This window comes from Diceros bicornis, chromosome 2 (genome assembly GCF_020826845.1).
Source record: "Diceros bicornis minor isolate mBicDic1 chromosome 2, mDicBic1.mat.cur, whole genome shotgun sequence".
Lineage (NCBI taxonomy): Eukaryota > Metazoa > Chordata > Mammalia > Perissodactyla > Rhinocerotidae > Diceros > Diceros bicornis.
The window spans coordinates 47,153,217-47,175,080 of record NC_080741.1 but is presented as its reverse complement, the minus strand read 5'-3'; the positions used below and the strand labels follow the sequence as shown (position 1 = coordinate 47,175,080).

General features: G+C 45.6%; 1 protein-coding gene across 2 annotated transcripts in view; it reads right to left on the bottom strand.

The window, feature by feature from the left end:
* The window catches only part of LARS2 (leucyl-tRNA synthetase 2, mitochondrial), a 164,453-nt gene that overhangs the window by 13,494 nt on the left and 129,095 nt on the right, over positions 1-21,864 (bottom strand). For both annotated transcript variants that reach the window (XM_058556627.1, XM_058556636.1), the window contains exons 15-19: positions 16,281-16,381; positions 13,470-13,652; positions 11,683-11,852; positions 9,086-9,163; positions 6,478-6,589 (exon numbers count right to left, since the gene is read on the bottom strand). In XM_058556627.1, the coding sequence (XP_058412610.1) occupies positions 6,478-6,589; positions 9,086-9,163; positions 11,683-11,852; positions 13,470-13,652; positions 16,281-16,381 (644 nt within the window). The remainder of the gene's footprint in view (positions 1-6,477; positions 6,590-9,085; positions 9,164-11,682; positions 11,853-13,469; positions 13,653-16,280; positions 16,382-21,864) is intronic.

The window sequence follows — 21,864 nt, the reverse complement described above, 5'->3', positions numbered from 1 at the left end:
CTATGGATTTGTAAAGCTTTAAGGAAGACCTTCTCAAGTGAAATGAACACAGACTCTAATGCCCGCTGCTCCGACTGCCCTCAGAAATCAATCACGCTAGGGCCAGCCCTGTGGCTTAGCGGTTAAGTGCGCACGCTCCGCTACTGGCGGCCCAGGTTCGGATCCTGGGCGCGCACCGACGCATCGCTTCTCTGGCCATGCTGAGGCCGCGTCCCACATACAGCAACTAGAAGGATGTGCAACTATGACATACAACTATCTACTGGGGCTTCGGCGAAAAAAAATGGAGGAGAATTGGCAATAGATGTTAGCTCAGAGTTGGTCTTCCTCAGCAAAAAGAGGAGGATTAGCATGGATGTTAGCTCAGGGCTGATCTTCCTCACAAAAAAAAGAAATCAATCATGCTGGATGCTAGGAATGGGCGTGGGATTGACTAGTGGTGTGAGGAATCTTTTCACGGTAAGAGAAATGTTTTGAAACTGGATTATGGTGATGGTTGCACAAGAGTATAAATTTACTTAAATCATCAAATGCATACTTAAAATGGGTGAATTTTATGGTACATAAATTCTACCTTAATAAAGAGACATGATGACTAAAACAAAACAATAAACACCTAGATACATACATAAGTGGATATAACCATTGATCTGCACTACGATGTCAACAATGGTTGTTTATTTCTAGGGGGTAAGGTTTCAGCGGAGCTTCCAGACCAAGAGACGAGGCCACCCACTTCCAAAAAAATGGGCCATGAAAGCCCTATGAACAGAGCACAGCATTGTCTGATATAGCACTGGAAGGTGAGAGGATGGCACAAAAAGACCAGGCAGGGTTCCACTCTGCTGTACACAGGGTCACTAGGAGTCAGAATTGACTCAACGGCACTAAGGACAAAGGGTAAGGGGATTTAAATTTTCTCCCAAATGTGAGAGAATGAAAAAAAAAAAGTAGCCCCTTCTATCCGGGAACTGGTCTGACAGTTACAGCTAGGCTTCAGTCAGAGACTTGCTCACAGCTAGGCTACCCATTATTCTCTTATTGGACATAAATGATTTCACAGAACACCAACATCAGATGAGGTCACACTGAAACCACGGTAAAGTGAGACAAAACAAGACTGAGTTATAATTCTGTCTACGCACAGATCAAGACAAGGTCATTGTTTTGTGACCCACAAAATACTAAACATCTCCCTCTCTCAGCAAATATGAGTGACTGCTACTTTTTTACCAATTACAACTTTATTCTTGCTCCAGTCTGCCCTCCCTAGAAGATTTCTTGAGATACCCAGTCATAGAACTGTCCCCACTTTCTGACAGCACCCGATCTAGAGCAAATCCCCATTTCCTTAGACCCTTCCCCAAATTACCCAACCAAAGCCCCAATCCTATAACAGGTTGTTCCCAACACCCTCTTACTGAGATGTCCCACGGTTCCCCCTGGCAATAAGCCCAACTTGTTAAAACAAGTGTGTTCCTGGTGGTCTCTGGCTGGAGGACGCCGACAGAACCGCAGGTTCACTGAATTTTCGCTGAGACCCTCACTGCCTTGGACCGACACTCCTGACTCAGAAAAAGTGTGCACACCTGAGACCCTGCATCTCTACCTGCCTGACGCGCCACCCACCCTTGGCCGGGGACTAAGCACACGCTGAACTGAGCTCTAGGACTCTGTTGAAGCCTTTCAGTGTTGCGTTTGTTTTCTTAGGAATAGGTCCATCTTTGAGATTTTGGTTTTCTAACCAGAATTGTATTGTTCTTTGGCAAAACTGTTTTCTAGCATCTCACACCTGCTTGTCTGACATCTTGTCTATCTGCTTGTGTAGTATCTTGGATGCTGTTTGTCTCTAAGAGGAAGAGTCTACTGGGAGAGGACTGGCATGGGTCCCCTAAGACCATCCTTGAGCTGGCCCTGGGGGCTGAGCTGCTCAGTAGGTTTCTTCTCAGACCCCTGTCCTGTGGACAAACTTTGCCCCAAGTCACTATTTCAAAAACCTTATGAGGCCTTCTTCTTCAGTCTTGTTCTTGTGTTCCTGAGAACTGCTTTTATTTCAGTTTTGTCTGCCTGGAACCAGGAGATTTTGTCTAGCCCCTGATTACAATGACCGGGCTTTGACAAGCTCCAAGACACGAAGTTACGTAAGCACCAACCTACGGACGCATTACAGTTCTCGTCTTATTAACCTAAAACTGTGCCTCCTCTAGGCCGAGTGCTTCTTTTCTTTACGTTTTCTCACTGTATCACTCACTCCTGTGCATGTCTTTTTAACTGGCACAAATTTCACCAGAGACAATTTGGAATTACAGTGGCCACTTTGGGAAACTTTTGATATGAACAAAATTGTTTATTTGAGAGGTGCCTTAGGACAAAAAAGAGAAATTTCTGACTTTCCCATGGTGTGCTTTAATTGGCATGAAGAAGCTTCTAAACACAATTCAAACTTGAAAATTGCCTCCATGAAAGATTCTTTAGCTAAAACTAACACAAATGTGAGAAACTTAAAAAGCTGTCTTCCTTGCAAATCCACTGAAAATCTGTTCCAGTTTTTCTTATCTTTCCTTACCTCCCTTGCCTTCTCCCTTAGAACCTTGTTCAACCCTCATGAAGTCCTTATAATCACTCCCTCTTCTTCTAAATCACTACCTCATTGTCACTTACATTGCAAACCCTCCTAAGGGGGACCCTGTCACTGCCTGGCATGTAGATTTCAATCCCTCGTCGTGTTCAGATCTCCATGCTGTTCTTAGGGACTTCTCAAATCCCAGAATGGGAAAAGACAAATTCATTAAAGAATTTAGAGTTGTCTTAGACACACCTAGCCCAGGCTCTCCGACCTCTACCAACGAATCCACCTGTTCCAGGGGCCAGGAGATGCAAAATCTTGTTTAGAAAAGGCTAATTGGAAAGCCCTAGAAAGTGACTTAAAACATAATGAAATACATTTTTACTCAATCAGAATACCTTAAAGCAAGATCTTTGGGACCTATACCACAGATTTTTCCTGTTAAAGCAAACTGGACTTTGATTCAATCTTTCAAGCAGCAAAGAATGAATCCATGAGAGACTTCAGAGACAGACCTATCAGTGTCTTTAGACAGTTTTCAGGATTCGCTCCTGATGTGGACATTGTGGACATTTCCAATGCCCTTTCCATTTTTTGGGTGGATATTTAAAGCCAAAAATCGTAGATATGGTACGTAAAAATTTGGCTGGTAAATCACTGCACTGCATGAACTTCAGCATTTGGCTAAACATTTTAAAGAGGCGTTAGATACCAAAAAGGCTAAAATCCAAATTAAGCTCACGGCTTTACAATGACAGCAAGTAAACAGGTCCTCCTTTTCCTTTTCTTTTTTTCTGTGGAAGATCAGCCCTGAGCTAACATCTGCCAATCCTCCTCTTTTTGCTGAGGAAGACTGGCCCTGGGCTAACATCCATGCCCATCTTCCTCCACTTTATATGGGACGCCGCCACAGCATGGCTTGACAAGCGGTGCGTCGGTGCGCGCCTGGGATCCGAACCCCGGGCCGCCGCAGTGGAGCACGGACACTTAAGCACTACGCCACCAGACTGCCCCCTCCTTTTCCTTAAGGGATGAAAAACACTTCCCTTTTGACGGAGGCAACTTGCTGATATTGTAAAAAAGGAGACACTGGAAAATAACTGTCTCATCTTAGCTAGAAAATAAAAGGAAATAATGCTCCCCCCTCTTCCTGAGGAATTATGAAGCAACTCTGAGAGAGGCTGTAGTGCCCAATTTCCAACAACTCCCTTAAAACAGAGAACTACCTTTTAAAATAGAAGGACATAAACCTTTCTGATGGATATGGGCACTACTCTGCCAACTAAAAATCCTACCACAATTTCCAGTCATAAGACTACTTCGGTTGCAGAAATTTCAAACAATCTTTAAATTCCTCTCATCACCCAACCTTACACTGTGACTCTTGGTTCCCTCACCGATTAGCCCACATTTCTTTTCTGTGACACCACATCAGTAAGTTTAGTTAGGAGAGATCTTTTATATAAGTGGAACTGCCAAGTCAAATGCATTTCAGATGGACTACTTCTAGAAATGTCTGAAGACTCGCTCATGCATGACCCCTTAGGAGCCCAATCACATCACTTGTCTATTCCTCTATGTTTGACCCAATCCCAACTTGAGAACAATGTGAGGTCCCCGACTCTCTCTGGGCCGCAGTTCTCCTCATGTGGGGAGAATTCTAGGGGCTGGACCCACTGAAGTAGAAATGGACTTTTCTAAACCCTTACCTAAACTTGCTCAACACCCTTAAAGCCCAAATCTAAGGGAGGATTGAGGTCTATTGTGGAAGATTTTATAAAAAGGAGACTCATCATTCCTTTATTATTTTCTATAATTAACATGTATCACTTCTGAAATAATTGAAAAATCCAAAGCAAAAAATGACTTATTATTAAGACAGCTCTAAATGTTTGAGTTTACAAAGGCAATAAGGCCTCTAGGTTTAAAAGAATCAAGTAGGGCCGGCCAGGTGGCGCAAGTGGTTAAGTGCGTGCGCTCAGCTGCGGTGGCCTGGGGTTCGCCGGTTTGGATCCCGGGTGCGCACCGACGCACTGTTTGGCAAGCCATGCTGTGGCAGCGTCCCATACAAAGTGGAGGAAGATGGGCACGGATGTTAGCCCAGGGCCAGTCTTCCTCAGCAAAAAAAAAGGAGGATTGGCAGATGTTAGACAGGGCTGATCTTCCTCACAGGAAAAAAAAAAAAGAATCAAGTAACCAGATTGATATAGACACTAGCAATGAATAGAATCATTTTTGAAAAGAGGGTCCTTTTCAGTGTGTATCCAGCCTCTTATTGAGTGCCAGTACTGTGGTAGGCCTGGGGGGTACAATGGAGGCGAAAGAGATGTGGGTTAGCTGTCATGAGGCTCAAAAATTCATCAAAGAACCACACATCCAACAAGGGCTTTCTCCTTATTTTGAGCCAGTAAAGACACCCCTTCTCTCCTCTTACTTGGAAGCACAAATGTCATCACTTCCTTCTTGCAGTTCCTTGTCTTTTCACCTTGCTTTAATCTTTGAAAGACTTTAACAGTGAGCTTCTATTCAATGACTTTTTTTTATAGAGTCAGTGGTGAACAGTACTTATTTGATGAATTGATGCTATCCATATAACATCTCATGGCTTTTGGTTGAGATGTTCGGGAAGGGTTGCTGTGAGGTTTGCTACTTCTCAGAGGCCCCCAGATAAAAGCATTATGTAAATGCAGGGTTCTAGGCTGCCTGTCTCTTGCAAGCTCCTCTAACACGACCACAGAAGTCACGGGAGACCACTGGATACTAGGTTTGGAGAACCAGGCCCAGTACAGCCATCATCAAGTCCTCCTGCACAGCATCTTCTCACTTCATTCTATTTCCACACTGGGCCAACTGCTGGGGACACGGGAAAGCGATCACCCTTCTGTACCTGCCAGGATCTAGAACCCACGGCGCTGCAGTGAAACACTCCAACACCGCACTAGCTTTCTTAACAGGACTGAGAATAATTTGGGCAAAATGATTTAATGGCAAATGAATTCTATTCTTTTTCTTCTAACAAAGGAAGAGACTATAAACCTCATACCATTTAAAAAAGTAGTTCCGTAGTAAAACATAGTAAAACAAAAAGTAGAGATGAGAAAAAGGAAAAGAAAGAATTAACAGTTAAAGCCAATAGTTTAATGTAAAGAATGTTTAAATTATTTCTCAAAAGGAAGGACATAGGTATTTCTAGCGATGGCTTTTTAGAATCACCAACGAGCCCTGTAAAATGTTTTCAAGAGGCTGCCCTAAGAGAGGAAGCACAGTGAAGTCCCGTTGTAGGCTGTCATCTGAGAGCCAGGTCTCACAGTTGAGGGCCACAGTCCCCCACTTGCCTGTGCATCAGAACCACCCAGGAGCTGGCTAAAACAAAGATTCTCTGGCCACCTCCCAGAGCCCCAGAATTAAGATCGCCAAGGATGGGGTGGGGCAGAGGCCACATTTAACCCGAGTGAGTCAGACCTGCTCAGTGCCTACTTTAGGATAATGGTTTGGTGGAGAGGACTGAATCACAGTCTAAATGAGTCAATTTTAGATCTGCAATGTTATTCCAGGTGCCCTTTTCTCCATCTGTCAAGTGGGACTAAACATGAGTTTCCACCTTAAAAAGATAATATGGGGTCATGCTATGTGGATACCAGGAGGCTGAACTACGAGAAATGTTCTGTAGTGACATCAATATTCACATTAGTCCGGGCACACTGTTCCAAAGTGGGGAAGTGTCTCCTTTCAACAGAGGTGACCACGTTGAAAAAGTGCCACCATTCAGAGTATCAGACAGAGAGGTCCCGAGTGTAGATGCCAAACCTGGACCCCACGGCTGAGGACATCTATGTCCTGAATAATGTTCAACGAGAGGCTCGAGCACATCCTGGTTAGAGAAACTGGGCAAACAAGGGCTCCCCACCTACCTGCCCAGAGCTCCGAGGTTACGTGAGGGGCCATCGGGGCAGCCATCACAATCAGGGCACACAGAGCGTCTTCAAACTCGGGGCTGTGGAGAACAACTCTCTGAGGAGCTTGCTGAAGCAGAGAGAAGAACAACAGTGTAAGAATACCGAGGCGGGCAAAACAAGCAGAGGTGAGAAAGGGCACCAACATGGCTGTGGCCCAGAGACACAAGCAGGGAGGAAGAGACCCTTGTTACCATCCATGTTGCTCTGGACAAAGAACTTTCCCCATTGACTCCGAGTATTAAAAATAGCTGCAGCAGCAGCAACAAACATCTTACTATGAACTGAGCATTTACTATGCCCTCAGTCTCATGCTAACTCAGTTCTCACAACTACCCTTTGAGGGTGATATTTTTATCCCATTTGGCAGATGAAGCAGCTAAGGATCAGGGAAGGAGGGGAATCTGCCCCTGGGTACACGGTTAACCAATCGACAGAGCCCCGATGAGAATCCAGCTGCTCTTCATTCCGAGTTACACTCTTAACCACGCTGCCAGGTTTCCTGTGTGCTGCAGGACCAAATGTAGAGACTTGCTCAAAGGTTTTGCAATGTGGAACCCCCACAGCAGGGGTCCTCCTGCCCAACTCAGGGATCTCAGGGGTCCCCATTCTCTTAAACAGTGTTGCCAGTTACTGCAAAAACTCAGTTTCTCCCTGAGGTATAGCCAGTTAACCCAGCCACACCCATTCAATTTACGGGGTACCTACTACACGCCAGGCTTTAGGGATAAAACGTCCAGAAGGGCACAGTCTCTGTCCTCAAGGAGCTTATAGACAGTTGGAGAAGAAATGGACAAATGAATCAAGGATGCCACAGGGGCTGGTGGGGAGGGAGGGTGGTCAGCGCAGCTGGGTGTGAGTCAAAGAATGGCCAGGAAGGAAAAATGTTGCTCAAGGATCTCATGGAGGCCGGCAGTTCTCAAGGCACCCCGAGGAAGTTACGATAAAAACTTCACGGGTAAGGGTACAAAGAAAGTTGACCGGAAGGGCTGTGGACGGAACTAGCTGCCAAGGAGCAGAAACTTTATTTTTTAATTTAATTTTTCTATAATATTTGCCTCTTTTTCATGATTAAAAAAATTACACACACTCAGCACAGAAAATTTGGGAAATATAAAACCACTCATAATTGTACCACCCAGAAAAAAACAAGTGTATTTTATCCCAGTCTCCAAAAATGCAAAAATATGTGAATATACACACTCAAACGCAAAACATTTTCATGATTGGAGTTTTTACCATATGGACACTTTTATGTTCTGTTTTTACTTAACGTTATGTCATGAACAGTTTCTGACATTAAGTTTTCTTGGAAGACATGATATTAATGGTGGTGGCACATTTCCTTCTTATTGATATGACATAAATCATTTCACCATTTCCCCATTGGAGGACATTTGGGCTTCCAAGTCTCTGTGATTATAAATCATCTGCCAGTGAACACCCCTGCCAATGGTCAGAGGATATAAACAATCCCAGGGCTACCTACCGACCTCAGCTGGGGTGCTTCCTGGTGAGGTTACACCAAACACGCCCATCACTGGTGCCTGAGGACCTGTCTCACTGCCCTTGCAAGAGCATGGAGAAGAGTTATACTAAAAACTCTCTGCAATTTTAACGAGTAAAAAAATAGCATCTCATTTTTAATTTGCATTTCATGATACTTAGTGAGTGAGGCAGGTTTTTTTCCTCCACAAGTTTATTGGCTATTTCTATCTTATCCTCTGTGAATTATCCTTTTATATCCTTTGACCATTTCTAGGTTAAGTATTTTTATATTAATACCTAATAGCTCTTTATATATTAGAGATTTAAGCCTTTTGTCTGACGAATTTATTATAAATGTTTTCCTTAGTTTGGATCTATCTTTTAATATGGCATGTTTTAGTATACTGAAAATGGTAAGTTTTATGTAAATTTCTTCCATTGTTAAAGTTTGGAGAGGGTTTCATTACAAAAAGCATTTGTTAATAGTTTGAACACACATTTTTGTTTTTTGTGTCCAAACAGATAACCACTTGCCCAAGCTCATTTGTTGACAGATCCTTCCCCTGGCAAGAAGAACAACAGTCACCTGCACCAAGAAGATGAGTCTCTACTGGAAGGCTGGCTTTTGTTTTCAGCGAGAACAAATCTGATCCCTCTAGGTTAAATGAATGTACGATGTTAAAGACGCCAAGGCAGCATCACAGATCATGTGATGATCTGTGAGAGATGAAGAGCAGAGCTAGAAGACAGGGGGGCTCGAGTCTGCTCCTGAATTCATCACTTATCAACCAGACACATCATCTAACCTCCCTGGGCCTCAGTGTCTTCATCTGCAAAATATGGGGGTAGAGCGGGAGGGGGTTCAGGCCAGACAATCTTCAAGAAACTTCCAGCTATACAACTAGGTTGTGACTATTGAAAAAATGCTTCTTTAAGATAACAGAGCCACACCGAGGAGGCGATGCTGTGGTGCTGCTTGCTGTCCCTGACCTGGGATCCTGCAGGCCACCTCACCACGTGGCTGGAAGCCACCCTCCCTCCTCTGCTACCAGCCAATTAGGACAGACAGGCCACTTACCAAGAGGGCACTGCTGAGTCCCATCAGAAGAGAAATTGCAGAATTCAGTGAGAAGTCTTCTGTGAAGTGGGCAGTCACCTATTAGTAAAAGTTGAATTATTCATTTTCTTCAAAATTCCTTTAAGCTTTCCACAAAAAAACCGAATTATCCAAAAAATGTGAAACTGAATGCAATCATAGGAATTTATAAATGTATTCACTATCTCAAATACAGATCTTCCTTGACTCATGATGCGGTTATGTCCTGATAAACCCACTGTAAGTTGAAAATATCATAAGTCAAAAATGCATTTAATATACCTAACCTACAGAACACCATAGCTTAGCCTAGCCTACCTTAAACTTGCTCAGAACACTTACATTAGTCTACAGTTGGGCAAAATCATCTAACACAAAGCCTATTTTATACTAAAGTATTGAATATCTCATGTAATTTATTGAATACTGTGCTGAAAGTGAAAAACAGAATGGCTGTATGGGTACAGATGTATGGGTACAGAACGGCTGTCAGTGTATCAGTGTTTTCCCTCATGATCGTGTGATCACGTGGCTGACTGGGAGCTGCGGCTCACTGCCCTGCCCAGCATCACGGGGGTGTATCATACTGCATATCGCTAGCCCAGGAGAAGATCAAAATTCAAAATTCTAAGTACAGTTTCTACTGAATGTGTATCACTTTTGCACCATTGTAAAGTCGAAAAATCATAAGTCGAATCATCGTAAATCAGGGACTGTCTGTAATAACTACAATGTTTCACCAGCACAAAGATTTTTAAAATCAAGGTCAGTATTGTTTCCACTATTTGAGACTGTCCCTCTTCCCCTATATCTGGGACAGTGTTGGTTCCCAGAGCAGGTGCTCAAGAAAACACTGCAGGAGGCAGGAGCCACTGATGAGCAAACATCAAACAACAGTACCCAGGAGACGGGGTGAAGGCCGTCTCTTCTGGTGGTTCTGTGACTTGAATCCACAAGGGGGATTATTAGCATATGGGATAAGGTTAGCTTTACATTTTCAAAGACGGAGTCCACATGAGAACACTAATATGATTTGTCAGCTTTCTCCTGTGTGTGCGCTTTTCAATTTTGACCGGCGCAAGAATACAGAAAAATAACACATCTTTAAGACGTAAAGAGTTCCCAACTTGTTGCAATAACTCAATTCTATTATGTGACAGAAGAGACGAATTTGCCAAATCCAGAGAGGAAATATGTGGTATGAAAACAATCCTTCAGGCACCGCTCAGTTCACCGACTTCAATTCCGTGAGCTCTATTTCTCCACATCAGAGTACAGAGGACAGAAATAAAGCTGAAGAAGTGTCACCAGATGAGACCATGCTGAACCCAGGGCCACTTCAGGTTGTACCAACCAGAGAGGAAAGACCCTGCTCCTTCAATGTCATCAGTTAGAGTCCAGATAAGTGACCTTGGCTGACTTTACAAGTTTGAATCAGCACATCTTTAAAAAAAAAAAAAATTTCAGCCTAAGGAGCACTTGGGATATCTGGTACCCATCAAAAAATGGCTTCAGATTTTCTAAACGCCTTCCTTCAAAGACATATGACATTTTTTTTCCACAAAGTTCTTCTTCTTCTTTTTTTTTTTGGTGAGGAAGATTAGCCCTGAGCTAACATCTGCCAATCCTCCTCTTTTTTTGCTGAGGAAGACTGGCCCTGGGCTAACATCCATGCCCATCTCCCTCCACTTTATATGGGACGCCGCCACAGCATGGCCTGACATGCAGTGCGTCGGTGTGCGCCCAGGATCCGAACCAGCAAACCCCGGGCCGCCGCAGCGGAGTGCGCGCACTTAACTGCTTGCGCCACCGGGCCGGCCCCCTCACAAAGTTCTTAAAAAGGCAAATGTCACTGTATTATAGTGGACTTCTAGAAAAAAATTTAAAGGGATTTGTTATCAGTGAAGAATCTTTTAAAAGGATTTAGATAATAATATACTATTTTCTAAGAAAGTAACACGAACAAATCATTTATTTGCAAAAATTAACCCACAATAACTCACACGGGTATTGTGTAAGAAAGTAACCGAGCGGGGAAAGTCCCTGCCATGCTGAGCATCAGGAAACCTGGATTCTAGTCTCTGCTCAGTTCCTCACTAGCTGTGTGACTTTCTGCAAGACATTTAACCTTTCTGTGCCTCATCTCTGTACCCATCTGTAAAAAGAGGAGGCTAAAGAAGAGAGTCTCTTCATGCCACTTTCAACGCTAAGATTCTGTTTCTGTTAATATAAAGAATGTAGTGTGTCATCAGTCTGATCCTGAATTTGGTTCTCTGTCCATGTTTCCAAGTATGGAAACATGGAAGGTGGATGGCTTCCTGAGATCTGGGACGGACAAATGGGAGACATTACTAGAGGGAGTCATGTCCTGCGAGCATCTCTTTCCATTAGAACGTTTGTACTGTCGCTCTACCTTGGTGAAATACCCAAAGCAGTCAGATCAATTAATCAAGGCAAGTGGGGCCACCCAAATAAGGAAGGAAGAAGACCCCCAGTGGCCACCCCAAGGCAAGGTGGGACACACAGACCACGGGCGCTCAGTTACAGAATCAACCAGTGGCCCCTGGAAAGTGTCTGACCTGAGAGATGACCGAGTTCTTGTACTCCCAGAGCTTCCTGGCCTCGGCTTTCTCCTCGTTACTCAGCAGCTGAGGCCTGGGAGCCTTCCCAGAAGCCCTGGCCTCAACGAATCGGGTTGCCAAGCACCACAGACGCTGCTGCCATCTCAGCACCCCGGGGAGAGCGTCGGCTGAGTTGAGTGTCGGTGAATGAGAGAGAGACAGAGAGAGAGACGTGAGGATGACTGACTGGGTTATCCCTAAGCAAGAGAAGCACCTGTGAATTGAAGAGACCCTTCATTGTGCCCTGATGGATTTCCCCAAGGACAGGTTGAAGGCTCCTCCTTGGCTTCCAGTGTCTGGGCACTCAGACCAGGACTGAGTCACCATATCCTAGAGCCCCAGATATTCAGAGCACTGGATGGCAGGGCTACGCAAAGTGCTGCCCACCAGCTGCCACTGGCCCATGATAAGCTTAGAAGTTTGGGCCAGGATGTGCATCAGTGCGCTGCCTCCTTGGTCAAGAAAGCTTGCTGTGACGAAAATGTCCATGGAACTAACAGTGTGCTTGGAAACGCAGTTGACTTACACTGGTGCAAGTTCCTCATCTCATGCAGTAGCACGCGTGTAACATGCAGCAGCACGCGTGTAACACGCAGCAGCAGCGGTCTGCAGACCACATTTGGAGCTGCGCTGCTGTAAAGCATGAGGTGCTTTAACACAATCCCTGCCCTCACTAGATGGGTGTGTATTAACGTATTTCTAACACATTCATCAAATCTAGTTGCTAATCTGATCTTCTGCAGAAGGTGAATGGCTTCATCTCGTGACCCCGGGTCACATGGCTAGCCAAATTAGGGCCAGGCCAGGTCTTTTACTCTTTGGTCTCTGGACTAGGCATTCTCAAGCCTGGATGCACAGCTCGGCCTTCTGGAAGGCTTGTTAGAAACACATTCCTGGAGTCCGTCCCTCAGAGAGGGTGGGGAACCAGAAACTGTGCCTGAACGTCCGTGCTTTCTAAGCCCCGCAACTCTAACGCAGCTGGTTCTAGGCCTGGCGTCTGTGACCACAACTCTCTTTAGACATGGTACATCAAAATAAATGGTGATTCCAGGCATCTGATTTCTTCTTCCCATAATACGACTTGGGGCAGACCACATGAAGGAAAAGTGAATGACTGTTGGACAGGTTATTCTAGGATATCCAGGTACCCAAGATGATTTTACCTCACACCATTTTAGATCTAAACAACCTTGGAGAGACGAATATCCCCTTAGGGGGCTCTGGAGGCTGCTGTGGGTGACTGAAGAGGTCACAGGTAATATCAGGACCAGGCCCCAGGAGGGGTTTTCTGGATTGGTAAGGGGTGATGACACTGTTCTAGAAAAAACCTTCCTGGGTAGATCAAGAGAGGAGCACAGTGGGCCTAGGAGTAGCACGGAAGCTGGTCTATCTCCATGGAAATGTTCTCAAGGTGGGGTCCTCGTAGAACCTGCATCAGAACACCACAGACTCGTTAAAGGCCGGCTCCTGGGCCCCATGCTGGGGGCCGTGTCAGCAGGTCAGGGATGAGGACTGGGAATCTGCAAGCACAATGAGGTCCCCAAAGGATTCTGAGGCTCCCTGACATCTGAGAACACCGGTCTAAGAATGGTACAGGAGGTTGGACAAACTACTACTTGCTTTATGGAACCGATTCCTGGAATCCTCTACCAGTGTCTTCAGCAAAGACGTTTCCTTCCCCGAATTCCTCCAGCATCCGAGGCAGATCACAAAGGAGGCAGGCCAGGACGAGGAAGGTGACTTACTCTTCACATCCCACAAGATATCCTTCTCAGGAGGGGCAGCGAAAAGGATGTAGAGCCGGATGGTGTCGATGCCGTACTGCTTGACCACCTCCTCGGGGTCCACCCCGTTGTGTTTGGACTTGCTCATCTTCTCCCATGTGACCTCTAGCTTCTCTTTTGTTTTTGCATGAACAGGAACAGAACCTAGATAGCAAAATAATATACACAGGTATGGTATGTGTGATTCTGAATAGGTTCTATAAAAATATATTCAACAAGAAAATACTGGGTGAGCAAGTTCAAGTGTCCATTTGGAGAATCTCACTAATTCACCTAACATGCCTCTTTCTCTCCTTCTATGTTATATCACAAAAAATGCTTTTGTTTTCAAAGAAATGAGGCCCACGTCCCACCACAAATCTTCCTTTCATGAATATACAGTACAGTTATAATGGTCTGTGCCAGCTTTTTCTCAACCACAAAATAAGACGAAGAAATTTCCTCCTTTTATAAAAGTAAATTACTTATATACAAAAAGAGGAAGGGAAAAAAGGATAAGAAAGGCTCGCACATATTGCTATTTTCTTTATGGATTCAGGGTCTCCTCTGGAAGCTGGCAGCTGACCCATCAGGGTCTCAGAGCAACAAAACACCCAAGAGGTCTCTTCACTTCGAGGCCTGGTCCCCTGTCCATGTCGTAGTCACCAAAAAATGGTCTTGCACCATCAGGGTCCATGGAGTTAACTCACTGGGATCACATGAAATGTGCGTCCCCTTGTGGTGCCGGCTTGCTACACCGCGTTCTTTGGAAGTGTCTCCTCTTCACCCACACACCATTGGTCCAGATGGTGCTGAAGGCGGAGGCCTTAAATGGCCATGTTTGGATGAAGTGACCTTGTTGCCAAGCTCCAGAGACAAGGACCAGGAAGGACATCTGACCAGGTTTAGTCTCTTTCTCAGGAAATGGAACTAGAGACAGAAACTCTGTTTTGATGATGTTGGGCACTGGAACTGTAAGGTCATAGAGAGATGGGGCAAGACTTGGCACTGTGGCTCCCCAAGGTCACTCTGTAAACTGAATTAGGGGAGAGCAGAATCCAAGCCTGGCAGAGGAAGAACAGGGCAGAAGAACAGAGAGAAGCAAGAAGAGGAACTAGAGGCTTGAGAAAGAGGAGAAAGGCGTGGCCTGGTGACTCCCTCCACGCCACGAGGCCTGTGAACATCTCCCAAAGCTGGGTTTGGGTGACATCCCTAATCCTTGTGCTAAATCTGCCTTTGGGTGGATTTCCACTCCTTCCAGCTAAATAATCTCTGACTCCAACAGCAACCAAACTCCCAAGGGACGGCATATATACCTAAAAGCCAAGTCCAGAGTTCATGAGAGGCTCACTCACTAAGTAGATGGAGGCCTGCCTGTGCCGATCCAAGTATTCTTGCCCAGGGTGCGAGTCTGTGTGGGAAGGGAAAGGATGTCTACAACACTGCCTGGCCCCATGACATCAGAGCAAAGGGAGACTGAAGTCCTGGAAGATGTTTTATCCCGGCTGTGGTGGGGCTCAGGGAACTACTGCCCCCTCTACGCTACACACCCTCTCCAGGCTGCAGCTAGCCTCTATAGCACTGTTGTGCAAATTAGGAAAAAGGCATCTTTCTGCACAGAGAAATTGAGAAGTTAGAAGAAGGTGCCCTCTCCTGGTAGATGTGGCCCTGAGGTGTCGAGTTTGGCAAGTGGCTGGATTTAGGGCCCTGCTTACCCCTTGGCTGGGTGTCTTTGTGCAGTGCACAAACTGCACAGCTATATGTGGCAGCCTTGCCCATGACACAGAGAGCACTTCACTACCAGGTGAAATGTACATGCCCCCGGGATTTAGCTCCTTTCCCCTCTGGTCTGTGTTGGAGAAACAATGCCAATTTCCGCTTCTCCAGCTTCTTTTTCTCCCAGGGACCAGAGTGGCTATTCCAAAGTCTGATATATTACTGCATTAATTAGGTAATTCCATTGACTGCTTCCACCTAACCTTCTCTCTAGTGTTTGGCTTGGGAAGCTGCCTACCATTTAAGGGGCTGTTGGGTTTACCTCATCTCACCCATTGTGTACTGGTTTTTCTAAATGTAATGGCCAAAGTGCTGGGGGTTTCTCACAGCTGCCTCCATGGACACGCCTCTCCCCATTTTCTAACATGTTATTTGTATGCCAGGTGCACATGACCCATCCTCATCATGCCCCCTAAAGATCCAGCAGGAGGAACTAGTACCTTTGAGGATGAGTGAAAACAGAGTGGAAGGAAAAGGCCTGGGAAAGCTGGGAGAAGGGGACGTCCAGGGAATCAGGGAGAGGTCTTCCACCAGGGCAGCGCCAGACAGGGCTGCTCCGGGAGTACAGTGGTGGCCCCCGAGGTTCTGAAATGCGCCTCTAGACCACTGGGGAGAAAGGCTGGAAGCACCCCAGTCTTGGAAGAATGTCTCTTAGGTCTGGGGTCTCTGTCCCTGCCATGGGCTGTCAAACATGGGCTAGGACAGGAGGTGATACCTGAGTTAACTCCATGTTACATACAAATGAAAACCCTGCCAGAAGCTGAACAAACACTTAAGCTGGATAGAGATGGGGCTAAGGAGCAGACAGCCAGCCCCAGCCCTGGCCCCAGCCCCAACCTTCAGAGGGTGCCGGCCCAGAACAAGCTGAGGCTTTCAGACCAAGAGGCCAGCGGGTCCCTCTCCTGGATTCTCCACCCAGCCAAGGCCTTGTGGTGTACGCCTGCTTGCTCAAAGGCTCTTGGGCCTGGCCTCGGTTCTCTGCCAGTACCTGGATGGGCCCAGATGGGCCATTCTTACCTGTGAGATCTACTTCCTCTCTCTGTAGATACTGTCCAGATGGTAGGCGGAATGTCTGCCCCTTGATAAGGCCTTGGGCCAGCAGCTTATGAAAAGGCTCTCTAGGAAAAGATAACAGGAAAACACAATTGGTGGGGTTGGGATTCGAAGCATCCAGAAAACAGCAATACAAACCTTACCAGCTGATGGATACAGATAACTGCCCTTCACGAAAACAGGTAGGCTGACCAATGCCATTTGTAAACCCAGCTTGAACAAACGGCTCCTTATAAATAAGCGATAAGAAAATTAAGTCAAATCAGCAGATATTAACCACTTTCCACTGCAGCGGAGTGGAAAAAGCACCAGGCTTCACATGTGGAAGGCCTGGGTTTCAATCTCAGTTCTGCTTCTCAGTGAATTCTATGACCCAAGGCAAGTCACTTACTTGTTCTTAGCACCAGTTTGCTCATCTGTAAAACGGAGGTAATAAAGATCTGCCTTAAAGACAAACAGGATGCTGATATTTTTAGCCAAGGGTTCAACTGAGTCAGTTCCTGTATTGTATAGAAGGTCCAAAGGGCAAGGAGACCCAAGGAGAGAGCTGTGAGATTTAGCCAAGTCAGAGAGCATGCAGCAAATATGAAATCCCTCAACTGCAAATGGGGGATGATAATGGCCATATCGTAAGACTTTTATTGGTAGGAAGATTATACAGCTACATAATCACATCCCTTTATAATGCTGTAATATCCTGATATCTATAAGCTTATAAAGACATTCAAATATACGCGATATTGGTGTGTGTAAAAAAAAAAAAAAAAATCTGCCTTAAAGGGCTATTGGGAAGATTAAATGAAATGACTGTATGGGGGCTGGCCTGGTGGCTCAAGTGGTTAAGTGGGCGCGCTCCGCTGCGGTGGCCCAGGGTTCGCAGGTTCGGATCCCGGGCGCGCACCAGTGCACTGCTTGGCAAGCCATGCTGTGGCGGTGTCCCATATACAGTGGAAGAAGATGGGCACGGATGTTAGCCCAGGGCCAGTCTTCCCCAGCCAAAAAAAAAAAAAAGAAAAAAAAAAAACGAGGATTGGCAGATGTTAGCACAGGGCTGATCTCCTAAAAAAAAGAAAGAAATGACTGCATGAAAATACTTGTAAATTTTCAAGAACCGCACGAATGTCAGCTACATGCTGAGTCCAGCGTATGGAAGGGCTCAAGAGGACACAGAGGTTGAAGTCAGAGCTCTGTTCAAGAAGGTTACTTTTTTCCTTAACCTTATTTATATACAGCGCTTGCTTACATTTCTTTTAAATTTTTTAAGTCATACAAATTATACATGAATATACCCTTTCTGTTCAAATTCAAACATTACCCCGCTCTTTCTAGGCCTCCTCCTCTCTGGGGAGACAGTTATTATTAACAGTTTGGTGAATGGCTGGAAAAGTCTGGAGACTTTTTTCAATGCTTTTTTCATACAACCATGTATATATAGGTATATGGTTTTACAGATTTTTTTTTTTTTTTGGATTTAAACAAATGTGATCATAATATACAAATTACTTTGTGGTATTTCCTTTAACGATATGAACGGATTTTTCCACAACAGTCGACATAGATCTATCTTGTTTTTAAAGTTATTTAGTGTTCTACAGTGTGGAGGGATTATAATTTATTTATAGCGCCTGTTTTTAAAAATGTAGTTTTAATCACACCCTTACTGGCTAAATAGTGAAATATAAACTTTTTCTCTTAAGAGGACAAGTAGAAGTTGACCCTCATACTGAAATTACTTTATTTCAGATTTAAAATGGTTTATTCTGAAGAATCCACCTGCTTCACTTTTGAAGCATGTGAGCAAGAGCTATTCCAGACTCAAAGAATGATTTGTGGAGACACCTGCTGACAATATGTGTACGTATTTCATATTTATAAAGGCAGCAGGCAGGAACGTTTGCATATGGGCGACTGAGTGATGCTCCCCATGAACGTCACCAGCAGCATGACACACCTTTCAATATAAAAACCCTTTGGTGCTTCAAGTTCACTTACACAGGGTGGCTTTTTTTTTTAAATTTTTTTTAATTTTATTTTTTCCCCCCAAAGCCCCAGTAGATAGTTGTATGTCATAGCTGCACATCCTTCTAGTTGCTGTATGTGGGACGCGGCCTCAGCATGGCCAGAGAAGCGGCGCGTCGGTGCGTGCCCGGGATCCGAACCCGGGCCGCCAGCAGCGAAGCGTGCGCCCTTAACTGCTAAGCCACAGGGCCGGCCCAAGGCTGTCTCATTTAGATGACCTCTGATACCGAGTAAGGCCTCCGGACAGGCCCCTGATTTGTATACCATGTGGCTCCTGTCAAAACGGCTGTGTGGACAGAGGTGATTTAAAGGAAACTTCTTAGTGGATTCTGGGGAGTGGAGGGGAACAAAAGAGATGGATTGGGAAAGAGATGACATGATGGTCAGCAGAAAAAAAGGATTCCTGGCCTTTCTACTTTAAAGTCTTGTTATGAGTGTGCATGTGAACATGTGTGCACGTGCGTTTGGTGGTGGTGGTGGGCGTGGGGGGTATTTTCCAAGGTGGAAAAGACCCAATGTTTTAACATTCAAATGAAAATGTAACACATATTTTTGAGACCTCATTCGAATTATTCAGTGTCATTATCCGATGTCACAGGGTACATCCAGCACGCTATTATGTTAATTTGGAAGAAATTCCACATGTGCGTGTGAACAAAAATAAGTGATCACACCATTGTTCATGCTCTAAAATTTATCCTAATAATAAACTCTTTTGAGTCATAAAACTGCCTTCCTCCCACCTCCCCTAAGACATTCTACAGGCAAAGGCACAGGTGGCAGAATGATGTACTTTTGTGCCATAGTTCACATCTCAGCAAGAAAATGACAGTCTTCTACATAGAAAGATATGAAAAATGATTTAAAAATCAAATGTGCTTGGAACTTATGCTGCATTTTAATACAAAAGCACCTTGAAGGATGAGCAACGGTGTCTGTGGTTCCCTGTTTTTCAGGAACACTGGCACAGACCCCATGAGGAGCCTTGTGTCGGCAGGCCACACAGGCCCTATCCAGGGCAGGTAGGAGTTTTGATGCCCAAGGACCCAGGTCTGCATTTTCCTCAGGAAGCTCAGAGAACTGTAGCCCACAGACTGAGCATGCAATTTTCTTTACCATCAGCCGCCATCTACCTTCCCAGTGTCTTCTCACTTAAATGCACTTCCTCCTCACAGAGGTCACAGGGACACTTGGTCGTTCCCAGAATGTGCCGTGCTCCCCGGGACTGGGTGCCCTCTGGCAGGAATGCCCATCTCAGCCTGGGTTCTTGGGGAAACCTGGACTCACCCTTCACCACTGAGCTCAGGCATTCCCTTTGCTGGGTGGCCGTCCCCTGAACACAGTCCCCTTCACGCAGCTCCAGGCCCTCCTTTGTGTCCTGCAGGGTCTGGCACACCCCGCCATGAAGAGCACGACCAGGCTGCGCTGTGATTATGTCACAAATACTGGTCCCTGCCCTACACCCATCCTGGCAAGGACTATTCTCTCATTCTTCCCTCTATCCCCAGCAGTTAGCACTGCCCAGTGGACGGCAGGCTCTTTAAAAATGTTCAAAACATGGATGAATGCATGAACAAATTCGAATGAACAGACAGATGGATGGCGGGATGGAAGGAAGAAGACACTGGGTGTTTCCCGTTCCTGGCTCCTGGAGCCATTCTGCTTTCCATCCAATTTGAGGTGGCACCTGGATTTTACCTCATTACACAAACAAGACAACAACAGTTTTAAAACAAAAGAAGAAAACTGTATGGCTACTTTTTATTGGGCAAGAGACTGGATATATATACATTTAACTGCACAAAGCAAACAGAGCTAGTGTCCACAGGAAGGGAGGCCTCCCTCACCCCCAGTGGTGCATCACTGAGCATCAGTGGGCTCCATGGGGCCGATTTGTGCACACACTCGGGATGCATGTTCTTGAGTATTAGTTCACCTTTTAGACTGGAATCTTCCTCAAATAATTTTACATGCTGCTGCCTGACATGAAAGAAATAGACTGTAATCTTTCCCCGCTGTGCTTGGTGCCAGGAGGATGGATTTGCTGTTACTGTCCTAGGCTCCAGGGTCCCTGCACGTGGGTTTGAGGTTTTTTTTCCTCTCGGCTGTCACTGTGAGTACACAGCTTTGGTTACTCTTAAGAGAAATAAAAAAAAAAAGAAGTCTTTGGGATGGAAGAAAGGAGGGAATAACCTGGATCCCAAAGATAAAGAAAAACAGGATGATCAAAATCAGTAGCATTAAGCCTCCAGAAGGGGCAGGGGAGGAAATGGATCCTGTTCTCTGTTCTTGCAGTGTCAAGTGAAACAACGCTGCCACCTCCGGGCACGGGCAGAATTGCACCCTGCCAGCATGGGGGCTCGAGCTCCGGCCAGTCTGCCTAAGGCTGTACTCCTCAGGTCTCATCTTTTACAACTTTTTTTTTTTTTCCAGAGTAAAATTTTAATGAAGTACAGCACACATATTGAAAAGTATATAAATCCTAGGGGTGAAATTTGATGAATTTTCACACCATAAACACACCTGTGTAACCAGCACTCAGGTCAATGACCAGGACGTGACCAACCTCCTGAAAACCCCTCTGGCCCCCTTCCAGGCACCATCTCCACACCATGGGCACCATCAGCCCAGCGCTAACACCACAGATTAGTTCTGCCTGTTTCAAAACAACTTCTAACCCTTTCAGAATGAGGGGTCTCCAGGGAGTGTCCACATGGGAGGCGATCCCTCTCAGACAGCAGTGCACAAAAAACAGGGCCTGCTAGTGGAGTGAGCGAGTCTTGATTTCTGAAAGTTGGCAACCACACAACTTGATAGCTGAAGCTCACCTGGGCCATCTTCCCCAGGGTTGCGGTACTGCAGCGACCATCTCGGAAGGACCCTCTAGAGGAGGGATGGCGAGACTTGGCACGACGGCCCCGGTGCCCTGGTCCACCACCACTCAGATGCCACCGGTCCATGGCACACTCCTGCTTGACTCAGACTGAGCCTCAGAATACTTCTTAGTACTGCATTCTCAGAAAGCAGAGTTACCATGTGAAATTTATCATTGATTTCTTCAGCAGGTATTTACTAAGTGCCTACTACGTGTCTGGTGCTGAGCCAGGACACTGGGGATATCACAGTGGGAGCCAGTCTATTTGCTGTCACTGAACGAAACCAACGCCTGACCACTCTCTCAGCTGTGAGGGAGGAAAAGAGAGTCTAGTCATATCTGAAGATCAAGTCCAAATTCCTCAGTTTCGCCGTCAAGGACTCCTCTCCTTCCCTTTGCACTTCCTCTGTTCTTTCCACATGTCGCCCATATGTGTTTCCATGTCCTCACTCACACTGTTCCCCGAAGTGCTATCAAAACTTCCCATCTGTCAAAATTCTACTCTTCCTTTCAGGCTTGACTCAAATGCCACCTCCACTGGGAAGGTGGTCACAGGCCCTCCTGGTCAGAATTACCTGCTCTTTCCTTGCTGGTGTATCCAGTGTGGTACCTATAAGTAGATTTGGCAGATACTAAATTTTATTGTATATTCAG